Source organism: Myotis nattereri (genome assembly GCF_964212035.1).
Source record: "Myotis nattereri genome assembly, chromosome: 14".
NCBI classification, from domain to species: Eukaryota; Metazoa; Chordata; class Mammalia; order Chiroptera; family Vespertilionidae; genus Myotis; species Myotis nattereri.
Genome location: NC_138089.1, coordinates 25441071 through 25461097, shown reverse-complemented (window position 1 = coordinate 25461097; position 20027 = coordinate 25441071). Strand labels below are relative to the sequence as shown.

General features: G+C 37.9%; 1 protein-coding gene across 1 annotated transcript in view; it reads right to left on the bottom strand.

Moving 5' to 3' along the window:
- SETD5 (SET domain containing 5) overlaps nt 1-20027 on the bottom strand; it is an 81476-nt gene that overhangs the window by 32418 nt on the left and 29031 nt on the right. Inside the window, exons 2-13 of the mRNA XM_081106037.1 lie at nt 19372-19429; nt 15956-16142; nt 11147-11252; nt 10612-10820; nt 10212-10270; nt 9545-9723; nt 8591-8629; nt 5162-5404; nt 2941-3089; nt 2439-2556; nt 1655-1764; nt 247-502 (exon numbers count right to left, since the gene is read on the bottom strand). Of these exons, the coding sequence (XP_080962163.1) occupies nt 247-502; nt 1655-1764; nt 2439-2556; nt 2941-3089; nt 5162-5404; nt 8591-8629; nt 9545-9723; nt 10212-10270; nt 10612-10820; nt 11147-11252; nt 15956-16026 (1539 nt within the window). The 5' untranslated portion in view covers nt 16027-16142; nt 19372-19429. The remainder of the gene's footprint in view (nt 1-246; nt 503-1654; nt 1765-2438; nt 2557-2940; nt 3090-5161; nt 5405-8590; nt 8630-9544; nt 9724-10211; nt 10271-10611; nt 10821-11146; nt 11253-15955; nt 16143-19371; nt 19430-20027) is intronic.

Here is a 20027-nt window from a genome sequence, read left to right as displayed (position 1 = left end):
AGGGGGTGTGCAGGAGGCAGCCAATAAATGTTTCCCTCTCACATCGATGTTTCTTTCTCTCAAAATCAATAAAATTATTTTTTTTAAAAAGAGGAATGAATGGAACGAATGAACATGCACCCACCTTGATATGAAGGGCATTAAGTGTTACTATAGATCCCTACATAAAACACGTGTCAACCTGAGATCCTCTTCGTTTGGAGATGATCAATACCATAGTAACACCCTCTGGCCAAGTAACATTACCTCATGGTCACTGGATACAGTCACTTTCTCAGCAGGAACTTGTTCTGCTTGTGGGTTGGTATCCTCCTCTACAGTCTCATTCTGCTGCTCCATCTCTAGCTCTTTCCGCCGTGCTTTTCTCCGTCTTGTCTCTGCTCCAACAATGGGTAGGCTTGGAGGAGGTGGGAGTGGCAGTTCTGCAGCATTGGGATTCCTTTTCTGTATAGGGCAATTCCGGTTCCCCTTGTGACATGCACAGTCTACTTTATAATTACTGCTCCAAAGAAACAAATAAAAGTGCCTGTCTTAGTAACCTTGAAAATCAGTTATATTACCCATTCATTCTCTTAAAATATTACTACAGTAATTTCTTCTGGTATTATGTGTGATTAAATTAAACAGAGACATTAGAGAGTCCTATGAGTACTTTCAATATTCTGTGTGTCTACAGAACCCCAACTTTTCCCACTGACCTATGGTCAACGGAAAGAAAAGAAAGCCCCCACTAAATTCAATTCTCCCAACTGTCTTTATGCTACTGAGTGAGCAATGAATCAGTGAAAAATTCTAAAGTGGCTATACTTATCTTGTGTCTACATCCACCACTAACTTTTTTACCCACTAATTCCCCACTTATTATTATTATTTTTTCTTAAATATTTTTATTGATTTCAGAGAGAGGAATGGAGAGGGAGAGAGAGATAGAAACATCAATGATGAGAGAGAATCATTGATCAGCTGCCTCCAGCACACCGCACACTGGGGATCAAGCCCGCAACCCCGGCATATGCCCTTCACTGGAATTGAACCCGGGACCCCTCAGTCCAGAGGCTGATGCTCTATCCACTGAGCCAAACTGGTTAGGCCCTACTTATTATTAATACCTTTTATTATACATGTGCCAAACATCAATTTATCTATAACCGTTTTTGCCTAAAAGGACCATGGAAGAAAAATCATCCATTTTATAAAACCCATCACATATTCATGTGTGATTTGCATTTCTGTTTTTCTGTATTGTCATATATAACTAGATTACATGATTTGAGTGGATGGGGTGAACCTTTAAATTCTCATTCTATATGACCCCTGGCATAACTGCTGTGTGCATAGAACTGATGCTGTCTCAATTTTCAGGAATGTCATACATACCCATTTTTTGCTATTCTTGCTATAAAGGTATAAACTAAAATACATTTGGTTAGCACACTATTGAGCAGTTTAATACTATGTATTTATGTCTCATAAAACAAACAAAACAAAAAACGCCCAAAATCTCCCTCCCTCCAGAATTTCTAAGCAGAAAAATGCAATACTTGTGAAAAGATTAGTTAAAAAAAGAGAAAAATGTTTAGGAACAAAAGCAGACCTAATAGCTTAATATGTAAGATAAGGTCATTCATGTTAGGAAAGGTTTTAGAAGTCTTACCAGTTACTGTACTCATAATCAAATGCTATGGTGACTTCAGCATCCTTGGTGATAGCAGACACAGCATAGATACACAGGTGAATCATCCCATCTGCAATCATGTGTCGCACCTGTGTGAATAGCACTTATGATTGATGATTTATCACAAAGACCAAAAATTCTCCAAAAGAAAAAAAACGTTTTATACAAATAATTTATCCTCAGTTAGAGTTATAGTAGTCTTAACTCTATCATTTCATTTGTAACTATTATATAGTAACTGTTTGAAAATGTATGATGCTTCAATAAACCTCGAGATGTTAGAAATCAAAGTACAACAACTATTTTATATATTAAAGCTGTTTTCAGAGAATTAAAATTCCTTAGCCTGTAAGAAAACTCCTGTGGAGTTTCTTGCTTTATTTGATATGGTTGCACTGATTAATCAATTCTAAAAATGTCTAGAAGCACTATTAACCATACAGATTAGTTTGGACCCAATGACATCTTCTACTGTATGGTAACTTCTTTACTATCAACTCTTTGACTTCTTATCCAGTCTAGCTCTTTCTCTTTAACAAATGCTTTTCCAACTTCTTCCTCTCTAAAAAGAATTCATTCCTTGCCCCCATCCTGTCAGAATAAAAGCATCATTACTTTTGTTTTTGTTTCTCTTTTACAATTAAAGATCGTAACCATTATCTACAGACTTTAACCTGGGTGAAGTTTTCAGATTGTTTCTTCAATAAATTTATTCTATTCTTTGGTGATTCCATTAAAAGAGAAGTTGCTACAGAAATCTTACCTCTGCATTTGGTGTACATGATCTTCTGATGAACCGAGCATCATTACCGAAAGTACGTGCATCCACACACATCTCTACACCATTGAATTTTGAGTAGAAGAGCACAAAGGGGTATGGTCTAGGGATATAATTAAAAGTTTCTATAATTCTCAACACAAATAAAAAGGCCACCCCATTGATTTCAAATATAAAGCACATGCTGACAGAAGCAGCAGTAGTCTTTTGCAATGCCTACACTTGGAAAATATCACATGCTTGTCTGCTTTTGATTAAAGAATAAGCACAAAGCAAGGAATGCTTGGCCTGGAGTCATTGCCACTTTATACATTAAACAGTTTGCAGACTTATTAACACTTCTCTAGCAACGGCAGACATGAATGAGATTATTTGAGCTGTAATCTTTTCCCCAAGAGAGTATCCTATCAACCAGAAAGGTTTTTATAGCGATACGGCTCAGCCAGGCCGCCTTTAGCCCTCACTGCTCACAAAATGATATTCTTACTTTTTGAAGAAATGCCCATTGACCTCAAATTGCTGTCGTAACATGACTTTCCCTCGATACTCTATTATAAGAGTGTCCAAAGCCAAATCTCGTGCAGCCCTCAGGATCTTCCGGTGCTTTTGAACACGAGTGACTCTTCCCAACTGTAGCTGAATAAAACCAGAGTATTAACATTAGATAGCAACAATAGCAGCATCTTATATGTAATAAAAGACTAAGCGACTGTTACGGCGAAATGACCAGAATGACTAGTTGCTATGATGTACACTGATCACCAGGGGGCAGACACTCAACAGAGGAGCTGACCCCCGGTGGTCAGTGCACTCCCACAGGGGGAGCGCCCCTCAGCCAGAAGCCAGGCTCACAGCTAGCGAGTGCAGTGGTGGTGGCGGGAGCCTCTCCTGCCTCCGTGGCAGCATTAAGGAGCGGCGAGCTGAGTGGTAAGGACCAGTGAGCAGACAGGCGGTAAGGAGTGACGGGTCCCCTGAGGGGTCCTGGACTGCAAGAGGGCGCAGGCTGGGCTAAGGGACCCCCCACCCCTCAAATTTCATGCACCGGGCCTCTAGTGTGGACAACATTTCCTAACTGAGGAAAAAACACCAATGCTTTTAGGATGTATTTGTATATATTATTTAGCTCAATAATCAGAAATTTTTTTTCATATATTTTTATTGATTTTTAGAGAAGAAGGGAGAGGGAGAGAGAGAAACATCAATGAGAGAGACTCACTGATTGCCTGCCTTTTGCACGCCATCTGGGAATTGAGCCTGCAACCTGGGCATGTGTCCTTCACAGGAATCGAACCCAGGACCCTTCATTCTGCAGGCTGACATTCTATCCACTGAGCTAACCAGCTAGGGCTATGATCAGAAATTTCTAAGTTGATGAAAGGTCAGTATTTCTAGGAAAAGGATTCCATGTAGTGAACCTGCCACATTCCCTCACACCTTCACAGCTTAATTTTGGCCCAATGACATCAAGAAAAGATACAAGTCCAGACAGAAGGGCTAAGTGGTTGAGCGTCGATCTATGAACCAGGAGGTCATGGTTTGATTCCCAGTCAGGGCACATGCCCAGGTTCTGGGTTCTTCTCCGGTAGGGGACTTGTGGGGAAATAGCCAATTAATGATTCTATCTCACCATTGATCTTTCTTTCTCTGTCTGTTTCTCCCTTCCTCTCTGAAATCAATGAAAATATATTAAAAAAAAAATCCAAGAAAAATGCATAATTATGATTTTAGTGGTCTATGTCTAATATAAAAATGGGGGGAGGGGAGAGAGAGCTTAGCTTTCTATTAAGCTTAGTAATTCCTACTGAGGCTGCATAAAATTTCTATCTTAATTTATATATTTTTAATTAATCAAGATAGTCTAAAAATATGTAACTGAATGGTGTCCAGTTACTGTAACTCCCCCCAACCACTACTGATTTTTAAAAAAATATATTTTTTATTGATTTCAGAGAGGAAGGGAGAGGGAGAGAGAGAGAAACATCAATGATGAGAGAGAATCATTGATTGGCTGCCTCCTGCACGCCCCACACTAGGAACAGAGCTCACAACCCAGGCATGTGCCTTGACCAGGAATTGAACCATGACCTCCTGGCTCATAGGCAGACGCTCAACCACTGAGCTATGCCCACCGGGCTGATTTTTAGAGAGTGGAAGGGAGAGCGGAGACAAGAGGGAGAAATATCGACGTGAGAGAGACACACTGATTGGGTACCTCCTGCATGTGCCCCGACTAGTGCCAGGGATCCAGCCTGCAACTGAAGTGTGTGCCCTTGCCCAGAATCGAACATGCGACCATTCAGCTGGCGGGTCAACACTCTAACCACTGAAGCAAATCAGCTAGGGCAACTATAACCTGCTTTTGGTTAAAGATGCTCTAAGTCAGCGGTTCTCAATCTGTGGGTTGCGACCCCTTCGGGGGTCGAACGACCCTTTCACAGGGGTCGCCTAAATACATCCTGCATATCAGATATTTACATTACGATTCATAACAGTAGCAAAATTACAGTTATGAAGTATCAATGAAAATAATTTTATGGTTGGGGTCACCACAACATGAGGAACTGTATTAAAGGGTCGTGGCATTAGGAAGGTTGGGAACCACTGCTCTAAGTCCTTGTAAATTTGAAAGATATGGTAATTCCAATATAAACCCTCTTCCTGAGTTCTTAAAATCAACCTCTTTGAGCTATTAATCCTTTTATCCTTACCTGCATTTGGGAACCAATAACTGTATTATTGCAGGCCAATTCAGTCTTATTGATAGTGTCTAAAATAGCAGGTTTGCCCACAAATTCCTTGCTAGAATGTAGATGTTGTTCAAGGGCATTCTGTACATCTGCACTGTATTGATTAGAGAAAGCTTCTTCATACTGATCAGTCCATAGTCTTATCCGATTTTCCCATCCCTCAGTTGTATTCTCATCTAAATTCTGTGCTTCAGAAGGAGAATTCTGTAGAAAACAAAGGTAGGTAGGTTAGCAGAGCCCATGAATAAAAATGGGAGGGGGAGAAAAGAGGCTGAGTCTCAGAAAATTTGTTTTTAAGTGGAAGTTGGTGTGGCATTAAAAGAGTAATGCCTGGGAGTCAGGGGATCTGGCTTCTATAATGGTTTCATTACCAATGAGCAGGGAACCCTTAAAAAAGCTCAGTTTTCCTCATTTCTAAAGTGAGAAATTAATCTGGATCATACTTCTATCCCATCACTGTAGTTTTATGACCATCTTTAAGTCATAAAAATCAAATTAAGAAGAAAATGTTCATGAAAATGAACAAGAGACCTCTCAAATATCACATCACTTAAATTTAAGTATTTCTTGGACCTCTCCGTTAGTGTGCCAGCCCAAATTGATAGTATTTTACTTCTCTCCAGGAGAATGTTTTTGTTTTTGTGTGACTTATGTTCATTATACAATTATTACATGTTCACTTGAAATATACATGTGACCCAAATAAATAAATAACCCATCATCTCATTTCCCATAGAAAAAGCTATCATTCTGGAGTGTATCTTTCTAACACTCTATTTTCGACAGTTTCAATAGCCACACTCAGAAGAGCTGAGGTGAGGAGAGGGGGTGGGTAGGTAGAGTTTGGAAAATGCTGAGAGGTACTTTACTATGCTTCTCTAGGGAAAACCATTGCCCTCTATGGTGATAGTACTAAGAAAATATTATTATATCACGTAAGCATTATCCTAAACAGACAGTTTTTTGTGTGCTTGAGCTACAGAGACAGAGTTTTAAGTCTGACACATGCTCTCCTCTCTAGAGCTCAAGACTTAAGGTACCATCAGAAAACAAAACAAACAATTGTGATGATGTCATATTAGTGATGATTAGAAGGAAAAGACAGTATAGTAACAAAGCTACTCATAAATAATATCCACACTAAACTTGCAAAAACAGGCATAAGAAAATTAAACGTACTTTCATGAATGATATAGAAAACATTTATACCTACTGTAACAATTGCTTTCTTTCATTTTTGTGTCACTGGTTTTAACTGACTGTTTTCTACCATCCTTTCCCCACGAAAGGAAAAGGAAAACATCCATACGACTGTTTTTTACATTTCATGCTAGAGTCCAAAAGACTGAACAACAAACAAAGGATCTAAGAAACACCTAAGACCAACAACACACTGAGAATAGAATTTCATCTGCTTGAGATGTCAGTAACAGCTGAGAAAAAAAAAAAAGTGCAAAACCTAAGACTTAAGGGTGCTTGCTTATAAGACTGAGGATTATGGATGCCCAAACAGTATTCCCAAGTTTAAGCAACCAGTAGGGATCACTAAACTTTTGACTTATTAAACTCAATGTATATGGGAAGCCTTTGCCACAGAATCGTATGTTATTCATTGATACAACTCTGTTCTAATCTGCTGTCCCATTCTTCTGGGTACTGAACACCCTATCTCTGTAGGTTTAGAACAGTGATTTTCAACCAGAGGTAATTTGCCCTTAAGGAGATATTTTGTACTATTTGAAGTCATTTTTTATTATCACACCTATGTGTTATTGGTACTAGTGCATAGATGTCAAGGATGTTGTTAAACAGCCTACAATGCAAAAAAAGCTCCCTTCAACAGTCCAAGAATTTCTTGGTTCAAAATGTCAGTAGTGTCAAAGTTGAGAAATTTTTAGTCTCCAAGTAGGAAAGTGCCTGACTGTAGGATTAAAAATCCAAATGACAGATTCTTCCCATTCTTATAGCCATCACCCAGATCTTTGGTGAAGTTCTTAATAATGAATTCTGAGTACAAAATTTGCAACTCAACTTAAAATTCTGGTATGAGAATTAAAATAAACTGACTAGTTTTTTTAAATTGTATAAATTTTAGCATGTTTATGGGACTATGTGTCAACATGTCGAAATAACAAGCAATATTTGGGGTTTATGTGTAGTTTTCCGGAGAGTTGGTCAACAGCTTTCAAAACATTTCAAATCTCTAAAGACAAATTATAATAGCTGATAAAATAGAAAAGGGCTTAACAGCTAGGATAAGCCTTTGTCTGTCCTATAACTCTATTTAAAGGCTCCCTGTAAGCAAAGGAGACAAAAAGAAAGGGGCAGTTAAAGCAAACTTGGCCCTTTGAAGGAGATAATAATTAAGTTGTGTTCTAAGGTATCTCAAGACTCTGATGCTCTTGGGCTCTAAGTCTTCTTCCCATCTCTTCTATAGACATGTACCAGTCTATTTATAGGTGTATACAAGGCAAGGTCTTCAAATTTTAGATAAAGTGCCACCTGTAATCTTTGTTAACATCAGTCATGTTGTACTCCATATATATATATATATATATATACATACATATATATATATATATACACACACAAATATATATCCTAATAAAGCTTATCTTCACTAAAATATTTTAATGTTTTCCCCATATAACGGTCAACAGGAAAGGTTCTGCTTTTATATCATTTATATGTTTAGGGATATGAATACTTATAGGGAAATACCAGATAGTACAATCAAATCTCCTTTGGGCAAATTCTGTTTTTGTCACCCAGTACCTAAAGTCCATTGCACATAATTTCTCTATTCTCCAACTGTTATCCAAAATCATGCCTCATAGCTCTTTTATTTGACAACCGAAGAAAAGAAACACATCAGCCATCGGAATCTTCTATATCAAATAAATATGCCAGAAGAAAACAGTTCAAATGTAAGTAATTCCAATAAGAGTAGTTCCTATCAATAAATACCACTTTCCTACTGATGAAAATTATCCTCCCAACTGGTGACTAAAGCCCAAAGCCCACATGGTCCTAGGGTAGGTACACAAGAGATCTTATTTTACCAGAAAAACCTCAGTCCTGAGGTTGAGGCCAAACACAGTAACAGAACATATCTGCCTCATTTTATTTGGCAAAATGTCACTTACCCCCAGAAAAGCAGCTAATGAAAAACCAACAAATGAAAGCTAATTACAGAAAGAGAAAATATTTCAGAAAATGGCCAAGAAAATCTACGTTGGAGAAAGGCTCTATGAAAACCAATGGCAACAATTACAAACTAACAAAAAGTAGAATCCAAGAGTCCCAGACCATCAATGTCAGGAAAGAAGCTAACCAAAATGCAAGATCACAGTGAAGTAAAACACAGCATCAGGGAAGAATACCCCTTACCTTCATCCGCAAGGACTTCCGGGATCCCTCTCGAAATGCCTATCCCAAAGAGGAAAACAAGTAGAACAAAACAAAACTTGGTACCAAGAATGACAGTTATACCTATCTGAGACTAAAACTAAGGCAAGAACTAGTGTTCTAGCCTGTCCCCTTTTCCCTAGGTAACAAATATAACTGAATTCCCCACACTATTATCAAGAATAGGGGGTAGCTCAAGGAGAGTGAACTCTGCGGCTAACTCCAGTACTTCCCACTGTGAAACTAGGTAATTAACAGGGAAGAGCATGCATCACTTAAATCCTATATACACACCTGACACTAAAAGAAAAAGTAAATTAAAACGTTAAGGTGGCAGATTTACCAGTTTTGAAATTAAGAAGGAAACAAAGACCAATCCCCTTAGCAAGGGATGGGCAAGTCACCTAGGAGCAACAAAGTTGCCATGATGGGGAAGAAAGAACACAAAACAGAAGAGGTTTCTCCTAGAATACAGGAAAGTGACCAAAACACTGAGGAAGCCTAGACCATTCAAGAGACATTTCCTAACTTTTTGAAACAAGGAAATAAATCAATCCAATGACATGAAGTAGGCATGTACCAGGACAAGAATTTCAGACTACTTTGGGCTGAGGAGGCAGGGAGATACTGTAAGGATAGTGGAAGCCTAGACTGGAGGGTGTAGCACATATGGGCTTGTTACCAGGTGGGGCTAGGATTTCATACCTGGGATGGGGCTTGGAGGAGAAGAAACTTTGTGCCAGTTGTGATGGTATGGAGTGGCAGAAGAGAGGTTGGTCTACATGTTGACAACAGATTAGCCGATTTTTGCAAGTAGAGCAAAAGTGGCCCTTCAAACATCTGGATCAAATTCTTAAAAGAATTTTGGTGCATTCTTGGTCCAAAATTTGAGCTATTTCAGACATATTTCTATTTAAGATACTTTACCCTCCATACCTTGATTTTCTTTGTCTTTGGTGCTGCACGACCCTTTTCTGGACTCTTTTTCCGCTTCTTGGGTTTGGTTCTTCTAACAGTTAAGGTGATGCTTGTAGGTGTGTGCTGTGTTGCTGTATACAACACAGTGGAAGGAGAAAGCTCCTCATCCCAGCTTTCTGTTGCACTGCTGTCCCCACCTGAAAAGGTTATTTCATAGTTCACATTATATAAATATTCAAAAGTATATTAAAGCAGCTTATTCTGATAGATTTATTCCATAATCCAGTAAGTCATTACTTCTACTGCTAACTCTATCTGTAGAACAACATAAATACCCACTTCCCATTTGAAAACAAGATTCTTTATCATTGGCAGTAAGCAAATAAACTGTTCTATATTGTATATATTTCTCCCCTGATAATCAGTCCCAAAGCTCCATTGTTTCAGTATGTAACATAGAAAAAGGATCTGATTTTTTGTGCTCACAAAAAATATTTTGATTGCTACAGAGCTAAAATGTCATTTATGGACATTAAGAGAATTACACAGTGGTTTTCAGAGGACTTCTATCTCTTTCTGTGAAATGAGCTAGGGACCATGGGAACTTACAGAAGGGGTTTAGACAAATACTTAAAATACAAAATATTTTATGTCAAAATATGGGCATAACCCATCTTCTGCTCACCTGATATGTTGTCCTGCTTCCGCCGATGAAGTCTAATAACCTTCCCCCTGCTCATTCCCCTAAAGATGGAAAATAAACTTAAAGTAGTCCTTCCAACAGCATGCAGCAGCACATCATCGCACACATGGGAGATGTGTCTCTGTATACACTACCCCCTTCCTCCCACCTACCAAAAGTTTCCAGGACATTAAATTTCATATCAAATTCAATAGCTTTAACATCAATCTCTCATTCCTTGTTGTCAGCAATTCTCACCTAGTGCAGAGAATTCGAGCCAAGGAGCACTAAGGAATCATCTACATTAACAAACACAAGAAAGAATACTTTGAGCTTTTCCCTACTAATAAGAAACCCTAATCCCAGCAACCCAGGCTTGAATTTAGATGGAACATGATATTACCTGCACTTGTCACAGTTGAGAAGGAAGCCATCCTGAGAAAGACCACAAGGACACCAGGTAGGAACAGTCTCTCCTTCAGAGTTCGGGCTGTCTCCACAGCGTTCCTCTACGGGCGACGGCAGGCCATTCAGGTCAGAACGAGGGATGATCGTCTGGACAGGGGGAGAAGCAGGAGGTGTCGGAGGAGGAGGGGCTCCGTAATTATGATCCTGAAAATAAGATTTTTTAAATCAACAGTGTCCAAACACTGGCCCCTCTCTCCCCTAAAGTATGGTACATATGGAAAGAAAGAAGAAAGTAGTACCCTTCGTTTTTTGGCTTCAACCAGGAAAGTGATAAAACAAAATGCCAAGGTCAACTGGGACATAAAAACAAGAACAATGATGCAGGGCTAGACGTCCGCTGGAGGCAGGGAAGTGCAAAAGGGGCAACTTCGTCATGCTGCATATAAACATTGCAAGAAAGTCACAATGTATAAGAATGGATTACACTCCAGGAAGATCACTGCTTTGGAGAGAAACAAATGCATACTCACAGCATAAGGCAGTCCTCGACACCCATGCCTCTGAGTGGTCCCATAATTATGAGTGGAATACACGCTCTTCTCATTAACTGCTGGACTAGCCTCCACAGATTCAGGGCTGCACAAAGGCGAAAAGCAATGCATGATAGCATAACACCTAATCTTCCCTTAAACTAAAACTTAACTTCCCATTCTAACCCCTCCTCTTTCCACAACCACCAGCTACTAGAATAAAGAACTCAGTGAAATAATCTGATTAACATAACTAAACCTATAAATAACACTACGAGTGTTATTAAATGTGGATTTGTGTGTAACATGAAGCCAGTACAGGCAGATGTCTCAAGGCAGGCACCTGGGATACAAGGTGTCCCTAATGACAAACACAAACGTACCAGCTGAGCAGGGAGTTTCCCCTAGAGAAGCCACTCTGGGCTGCTTTAGACTCAGAACTATTCTTCTTAATTGGATCTCTTAATACTTCCATGAAACCTCACATGACATTTGCAGTGAGTGAGATGATGAAAGTGCCTTCTGCACTGCCCCAGGGACCAGGCCCTCTTCCATTCACTACCAAGACTGGATACCCTGAAGAAAGTACAGGTAAAAACAATGGCATCTTATATTTATACCTCTCATCTTGATGAACCCCCAAACACCTTTCAAATATTAGAGTAATAACTTCTCATCCACCAATGACATGCAAGCATATCAAGGACACAATTATCTTATAGCTGCATGATAATACAATAGAACTTCAAAATAATCAAAACTCTACTGAGATGTTTTGTTAGTCTAATGACAACAGCAACAGTGACTACCAATCTGAATTTCCCATTTTCTAGGTACTGTATATATATATATTAATTCATTTACTCTACAACTACTAAACATAGTAAATAGAACCCCTTATTTACAGAAGGGTAAACAGGTACGAGTTTACAGAGCCAGGATTTGAAACAATGTCTGACTAAGCCCAAGCCAGTAACCAGGCTTAGTGAGCAGCTTGGTTCAGTATCTTTTAGTACCCTCCGTGAGTGGAAAATAAACAGTTCAGGCACAATTTGTTAATATAAAAGAATTATAAATGTGTTCAAATTTAGAAATGCAACGTAATCCTTTACTTGATAATAAAAAGGCATAGGTGGCAAAGGATAAAATGTGAGTTTTAGGGGGGGGGAAACTTTAGTGGTTATGTTTGGCAGAATTTTGAAAGATAATTAATGCAATTGTATGACTCTGCATAATGAATAATAGATTATGTCATTTATTTAAATTAACCAGAACAGAGACTCACAAATCAGAAACTCCAAGGACACCATGCATAACTCAGCCTTAGAGATCAAAGGGTTTTTTAGAGAATCAAATAATGCATACTGTTTGCCTCAAGTAATATGTTTATTTCAATATATTAAAAATACACAATATATAGTACTTGGCAGGAATAAAATGTGAGGTTCAATGTGGCACAATGTCAGCTGAGAAGTGAGGGATAAAAGAAAATTCTGATATATGTATCCAACTCACCCAATCATATGCTCCAAAACTGTGAGAAGGGATCTTATTAATAACAGCAAAGGTAATTTCTAGGTAAAGAAGAACTTTAGACACAGGAAAGTATTCTCTGTTAGTGAAGTGCATGCATTTTATTACTTTAAAAGAGTGTCTGCAAGATGGGAACTGGGAGGGAATAAATCAAGAATGCAGGTCAGTATACTCGAGAAAAAGATGATCTGAACATGGCTCATTGGAAGGCAATCAGCTCTGAGTATTAGGAAACAGGTGGGGTTTCCTAAATGAAACCAAAGGTAGACAAGCATTAATAAAATGAAGGCAGAATTTAGTTTCTATGATGGAAAATCAAGAGAAAGTAATTTTATACAACATTAATTTACTTGATAAACAAGTATTCCAAAGAGCTGTACATATTTTATATAAGAGATTTTGTACCACTGAACACATGGGGTGAAACATGACAGCTGTTTATTAGGAATGACCTGTGTAGTTTTGTTTTTCTTGGGGGGTGGGGAGAAGGAAAGTGACATGAAATAAAAGATGGCCATGGAGATGTAACTATGTTGGTTTTACCTTACCCATCTCCAAACTGGGTAAATATGAACATATGCAATTCATGTGCAAGTCTAGGGAATAAAAATAAAATGTATGTTTTGGAGATTAAAAGGCCACCCCATTGCACAATACTTTCTAGTCAAGCACAGCATTTAATATATTGCTATGCATGCCAAACACTAAAATTTAAGCCCATATCTTTTGATGAGGAAACACTGTAATTTCCATACTGGTTAGTGATTCAATACAGTTACATGTTGACAGGTAAACATAGGATATTTCTTAGGCTATTCCTTGATGTATATATCAGCTCTTATCTATAATTTAAATGGATTAAAACTTAGTGTTAGGACTACATCTCTTTATTAGCCAACCATTTAATGCAAATGTAACTATAGCCTTTCCCCCCCTTATGTTTAAATTGACAATTGGGCACATACACAGAAACCATGCTTACAACAGATACACTCCATCAATTGTGTTCTAAGTACAATATGCAATCTGCTGCTATAATGCTATCTCTTGGGAAATGTCTGAAGTGCATTTATGGCAAGACTATACATTCAGAAAAATCTTTTCTTCCTTTGTTATATCTAGACTTTTCCTCCTACAAATATATGAAAAATGGATAATGCATAATGTTGTTATCAGCTTAAAAAAAGCATGAGGTAAAATCTAGGTCTTTTTCTTGGTTGAGTATTTTGCCCTCCATACCAGATTTAATTTTCATACCAGTGCCTAGAATAGAATATGCATGACAGTAAAATATGCATGATGAAGCATTAAAATAGGCAACAATAATTTAACAGAATAGCATATAAGCTAATTGTTGACATTCTCTTGCTTTGTAGAAATACCAAACAAATAATTGTTTAATTAGTTATGATCGCACTATCAACAATCTGCCTGGAGATTGTGAATGAAATGTCTCAAAAAATAGAAACATTGTAGGCAATTTTTTTATGCCAGAAGTATTTCTTCTTTCTGCAATTACTTCTGGACTCCCTAGCAACATTTATGGGCAGTCATCTGTGCACTCTGGGGAAAACACCAGTTTTAAGAATAACTGTTTTTGGTATTTTTCTTATTTACTTATCCCAAACTCACGGATTTAATCTTTTTATTAAAATTTCTCATAAATGTTAATGTTGTCTACCTAATAGTTTGCTAGTCAATCCATATAGGAGGCTAGTGGCTAACTTTATAAAGATCTATTAATACTATGCAACCAATTACTAATACAGGAATATTTTTAAGTATCTTACTTGGGAAATAGTTATAAAATTGGAAACCTTGGCTATTGGCATAACGAAATCTCTTTAGCATGCAACCCCCCCCCCCAAAACAAAAAAAACACAACAAAATGGGGGGGGGGGACATGGAAGAAACACTATCCACCCTTCTCTATTTCCCACCCTCCATCTTTCATTTTATATGGGAATAAGGCCAAAACTGCGTTAAATTCTAGACTACCCCAGAATATAATAATACATTGCTGCTTAGAGTAGCTTCATTTTAAGCCTTCCTCTTTAAGGAAGTCAGTAAGCAGTTAAGTTATCCTAAGTGACTTTATGAAGAAATATACATGCTCTTTACTAATATTCTCAGTTTTAAGGAAGAAAACCACTATTAACCAGGGATGCAATTGAACCCAGAGTTCTAGTACAGTTGCTTTTCTTTGCTGAAGGGGGAGAATCCCCGGGGACTGTGAAAATGGCAAGAGAAACAGGGGAATTAGAGCAACACCCACCTCACTCTAGAAGTGGCTGTGGGATCAAGAGTCTGAACTGGACCTGAACATATTCAAAACACCAGGATTTTTCCAGCCCAGACCCTAATCCCTGGTACTGCCTGGAATAGACTTGGCTTCTGGGGGTGTGCTGCCCCCTAGGCCCCTTGGGTCTCTTTCGCTGGACTTTCACATCCTTGTGTAGTGCCACTTCGTCTTGAAAGGTAGGGGGCTTCCACTTCCTTTCTGTAAGCAAGGAAGATTGGGTACAAGGGAGGTAAAAGGACAAGAGGGGGAATCTGTGAGCAGGGGGAATCTCGGACACTTAAAAGAGAAGGGATACAAAAGGCTAAAATCTTTTAAACTGTGAATAATATATAAAGTTTTATAACGAAGGCCTACCTTTATTGCCATTTGGCATTTAAATTCTTCAAGAATTGAGAGTCTATTTTAGGGATTGGACTTTTCGACAAACTCTGAATTCCTAAAGCTGCTCTTAGCTGAAAAAAAAGTTTGGTACCACTGATTTTGAAGGTCCTCTTTCTAGGCAATGAATATTATAAAAAACAGATGACATTAACTTTCCATGTTTTCTGCCCCATATAAGGTTTAAGTAACCTGCCCATATAAAGTTTCAGCCCCTTTACTCTAGAATAATGAGAAGTACATAGGAAGAGGCCTTCAAGGAAAATCAGTTGGAGAGAACTCCTCTTTATCTCCATCCACCAATTCTACAGAAGCAGGTAGTGACACCTACTTTATTTCAATCTTCCCCACCCATCAAAACAAGTAAAAATGTAGTCAATACTTTGCAAATTTCATCCCATTTAATTATTTACTTAGAAACCCCCCTCCCCAATTTTTCCCCTCCCATATTCAGCTTCTATGGGAGAAAGGGTCTACTGTCATTTACAGTGGGCTAGGCTTGGATTTAGAAAATACTACATATTTATTATTAGATGCCCACAAGTTGTCTCCACACAAACTGGTAATTCACCTACTAACTAGGAAGTAGCACTTACTCTGATCCAGCAGCCATATCTGAGTAGGATGTATCTGGTGTGGTGACTCCCAGAGGGATTGCAATGCTCATGACGTCCAACACAGCAGAAAGTGGAAATCACGGGGTCCAATTAATGGAGACTGGCCACTCTGAGAGTGGGGGTGAGCTGTAGAGCCTCAACCAACATGTTATGGACATGAGGAATCCTGCCATAGCAAAGGAAAATATCTAGTAACCAGATAGTTCTTTATATTTATCCTAAACATTTTTTCCACTTTTTGAATAAGCCTTTTAAAGGGATAAATATAAAATAAGTACAGCAAGAGATCTACACATGTCCCATGTTTACTATGCACTTCATTAATGAGGTAGCAACAGTTACGCTTTCTTTTCATTTCTATTTTATTTTTCCACCTTTCAGATAAAGAGAAAGTAATAGTTTGCCCAGCTCACTAATAAGCACATTTCCCCCACTGTACAACATCTCATCAAACGAAATTTTCCAGTAGTCCGGGACCTAACAATTTTAAATATATAGGCTGGTTAATGGAAATGTCAGTTTAATTTTTGACAATTCAAAATCTTCATTTAAACACTGCTCCCTCCGCCCACCACAAACAAATGCAGTTTTTCCAGCAGCCAATGTTATTTCTTTCAAATTAAATATGATAAAAGAGATCAGTTTGTTTCTATCTGACTAGACAGAGCTGTTTCTTATTGCCTTCTTTTGTTATAGAACACACTTTTCCTTTTTTTTAAAAAAATTTTATTTTTACTGATTTCAGAGAGGAAGGGAGAGGAAGAGGGAAAGAGAGAGAAATATCAATGATGAGAGAGAATCATCAATCGGCTGCCACCTTGCACACCCCACACTGGGAACTGAGCCTACAACACAGGCACGTGCCCCAACCAGGAACTGAACAGTGTCGACCTGGTTCACAGGTCGACACTCAACCTCTCAATCATGCCAGCCAGGCCTCTTTTCTTTTTTAAAACCATTTTTAACTGTAATTTTGGGAGAAGATGCAGTTTATTTTAACAACTATATTTGTGAGGTAACATCCATTACAAGGTATGAATAAAAACATAAACCACGAAGAATACAGCTTCATGATAAAGATCAGAAAATTTTATATGGAAAAGCAGTGATGATACCTTAAGAGTTGGTGACAATAACCAGTGGAATTTGAGAACAGAAAGACTCACAAACTACTGAAGTGTAAAAATGCAGAAGTAGATTAAGGTATTTGGAGATATGGCGCAAAGGGAAAAAAATTTCCTTTGTATGATTTTACATTAATGGTTTTATATTGCAAAAAAACCCATTAAATACAACAAACACATTAAAAGGATGAAATACAAGCATATTGTGTGGGAAGAAAGTCATGTTAGCCCTGATTGGTTTGGCTCAGTGGATAGAGCGTCGGCCTGCGGACTGAAGGGTCCCGGGTTCGATTCCAGTCAAGGGCATGTACCTTGGTTGCGGGCATATCCCCAGTGGGGGGTGTGCAGGAGGCAGCTGATAGACGTTCCTCTCTCATCGATGTTTCTAACTTTCTATCCCTCTCCCTTCCTTGCTGTAAAAAATCAATAAAATATATTGAAAAAAAAGGGGGAAAAAAAAGAAAGTCATGTTAAAGACCCAGATTGATAAAGATTTCTGTAAAAAGACTGCAAAAAGTCATAACTGATATACTGATTAATGGTAAATGAAGATGGTAGAAAATTCAAACGATTATTTATACTTCAAAAAATATGGCATGAAAAATATTCAATATTTTAAGTGGTAGACAATCTGAGATGCTTCAATCTTATTTTGATATATGAAGCAAATTAATACGGGTAAAAAACCCAGTTGTGAACAGTGAATCAATCCAAGATTTTTAAGAACGTATAAACTGTATTACTCTTTTGTGTCATTTTAGAATGCTAGAATAACTATCAATTGAGCAGTCAGTCCTCCCAGGCACCTACACTTTGCAAGAGCTTGATCTCTCCAATGGATCTAGGACTCTCCAAATATGGATGTGGCAATAGGTCTGGTTCTACTCAACAGAAGGTGACATATTGCTAAGACTTAAGACTAAAATGAAAGGGCAAATCTTCCTATCTATTGCTTCTTCACAGCTCATAAAAGTGACTAATATAACCTTTTGCCTTTGAGCCCGTCATACACATAAATGTTTCCTTTCCCTAACAATATATCCAGACAGAGATTTAAGCAGTACAGCCTTAATAGTCTCTGGAAAATTGAAATAAAAATCTGCAATGATAGGAGAACACATCAAATAAGCCCAAAGGGCAAAACATTAAATACTGAGGATTGTTGGCTCAACTTTCGCTACTTTTAGTATCACTGTATAATTCGAATTAAAAATAAAAATAAAAAAGTCCCCATACTGCCTGGCTCGATAATCAAAAATAGAGTCTGATAATAACCATACCTTCCCTGACCAATATAGGAATCTGAATCATGTATTATATTTTCAGTAAAGAACAACAAAAAAAGTTACTGGGCACCATTAAAAATCCTCTGTCACAGCCATTATTATATGTCTATAAACACAGTAGGCTTTTAGATAAAAAACAACTTAGCCCTAGCTGGTCTGGCTCAATGGTTGGAGCATTGGCCTGTGGACTGATGGGTTCTGGATTTGATTCTGGTCAAGGGCACATACCCTGGCTGCAGGCTTGATCCCCACCCTGGTCAGGGCCCAAGGGGGAGGCAACCAACCGATGTCTCTCTCTCACTCTCTCTCTCTGTCTCTCCCCCTCCCTTCCACTCTGTCTAAAAATCAGTAGAAAGTATCCTTGGATGAGGATTAACATCAAAAAAACAATAACAAAAAACAACTTACAAATCTACATTGATAGTTGTGATTTTTCTGTGAATAATTTTTAAAATATATACTAAAAAGGAAAAGATGAAAAAATTACTTCAGGTATCTCCCTAATAAATAATTAATACATTCCTTAATGAAATCCCACCCCAGCTAATTTTGATAGTCTATATGCAATATTTTCTTATAATAATGGCATTAGTTTTATAAGCCAAGACAACAGATTCCTAGTATAGTTTACTAAGCTTAGTAGTTATAGCATTTATTAATCTATTACATAGTTTGGAGATGTGTCCTAGAGACTGAAAAGAATTAACACTGTCTCCGGGTGAAACAATTTTAAGATACTTTTTACTTACTTGTTAATTTGTCTCTCTATAAACTCTATGAGTATAAACTCTATGAGGATAGTGGTTTTTGTGCTTTTATCCCCCGCTGTAGTTCCAATGTCCAGAACAGTGCTTAACACATAAAGGGTTTCCAAAAAATATTTGCTGAATGAATTTTGATTATTCTTATCTCAATATATTATTTTATCATTCATCAAAATACAAAAAAATAAAACAAATTAAAATAATTTATTTGGCTCAGTCACCTTTTTATAGACCTCTGAATATGAAGTCCCAAAAAATTATGTCAGTAGCTCTGAAGACCTAGAAAAAGTTGAGACACAAATTAGTATAGAAAGAAATAACATTGATAGACACTGTCTTGTTTAACATCCTATGATCCAATTAGTACTCTCTCTCATTCTATATATATTTATTTTAATCCTCACCTGAGGATATGCTTATTGATTTTAGAGACAGAGGAAGGAGGGAGAGGGAGAAAGAAACTTTGTCTTTCTACTGACCCGGTGCATGGATTCGTGAACATTGAAAGGAAATTAATTAGAAGTTGGCCAGCGAGGTGGGACTGGGTGAGAGGGGCCGGAGACGCCTTGGAGCCAACTTCCTGCAGTCCCGCCCCAGCGGGCTACACCTGGGGATCAAACTAGCCACCTAGTTTATGCCCTGACCAGGAATCAAACCCGTAACCTTTTTGGTATATGGGATGATGCTTCAACCAACTAACCCACCTGGCTGGGGCTCTAGTGCTATATTTTTATCCTTTAATCTTTACATCATTTTTTTTTTTTTTTACTTAAGTGATAAATATTTTATTATGCCACTGGATATTCCTTCTCTTTCCTTCAAATTAGAATTATCTCCCATTTCTCAAGGGATACCTTTGTTTTCTCCCAGGAAGTGT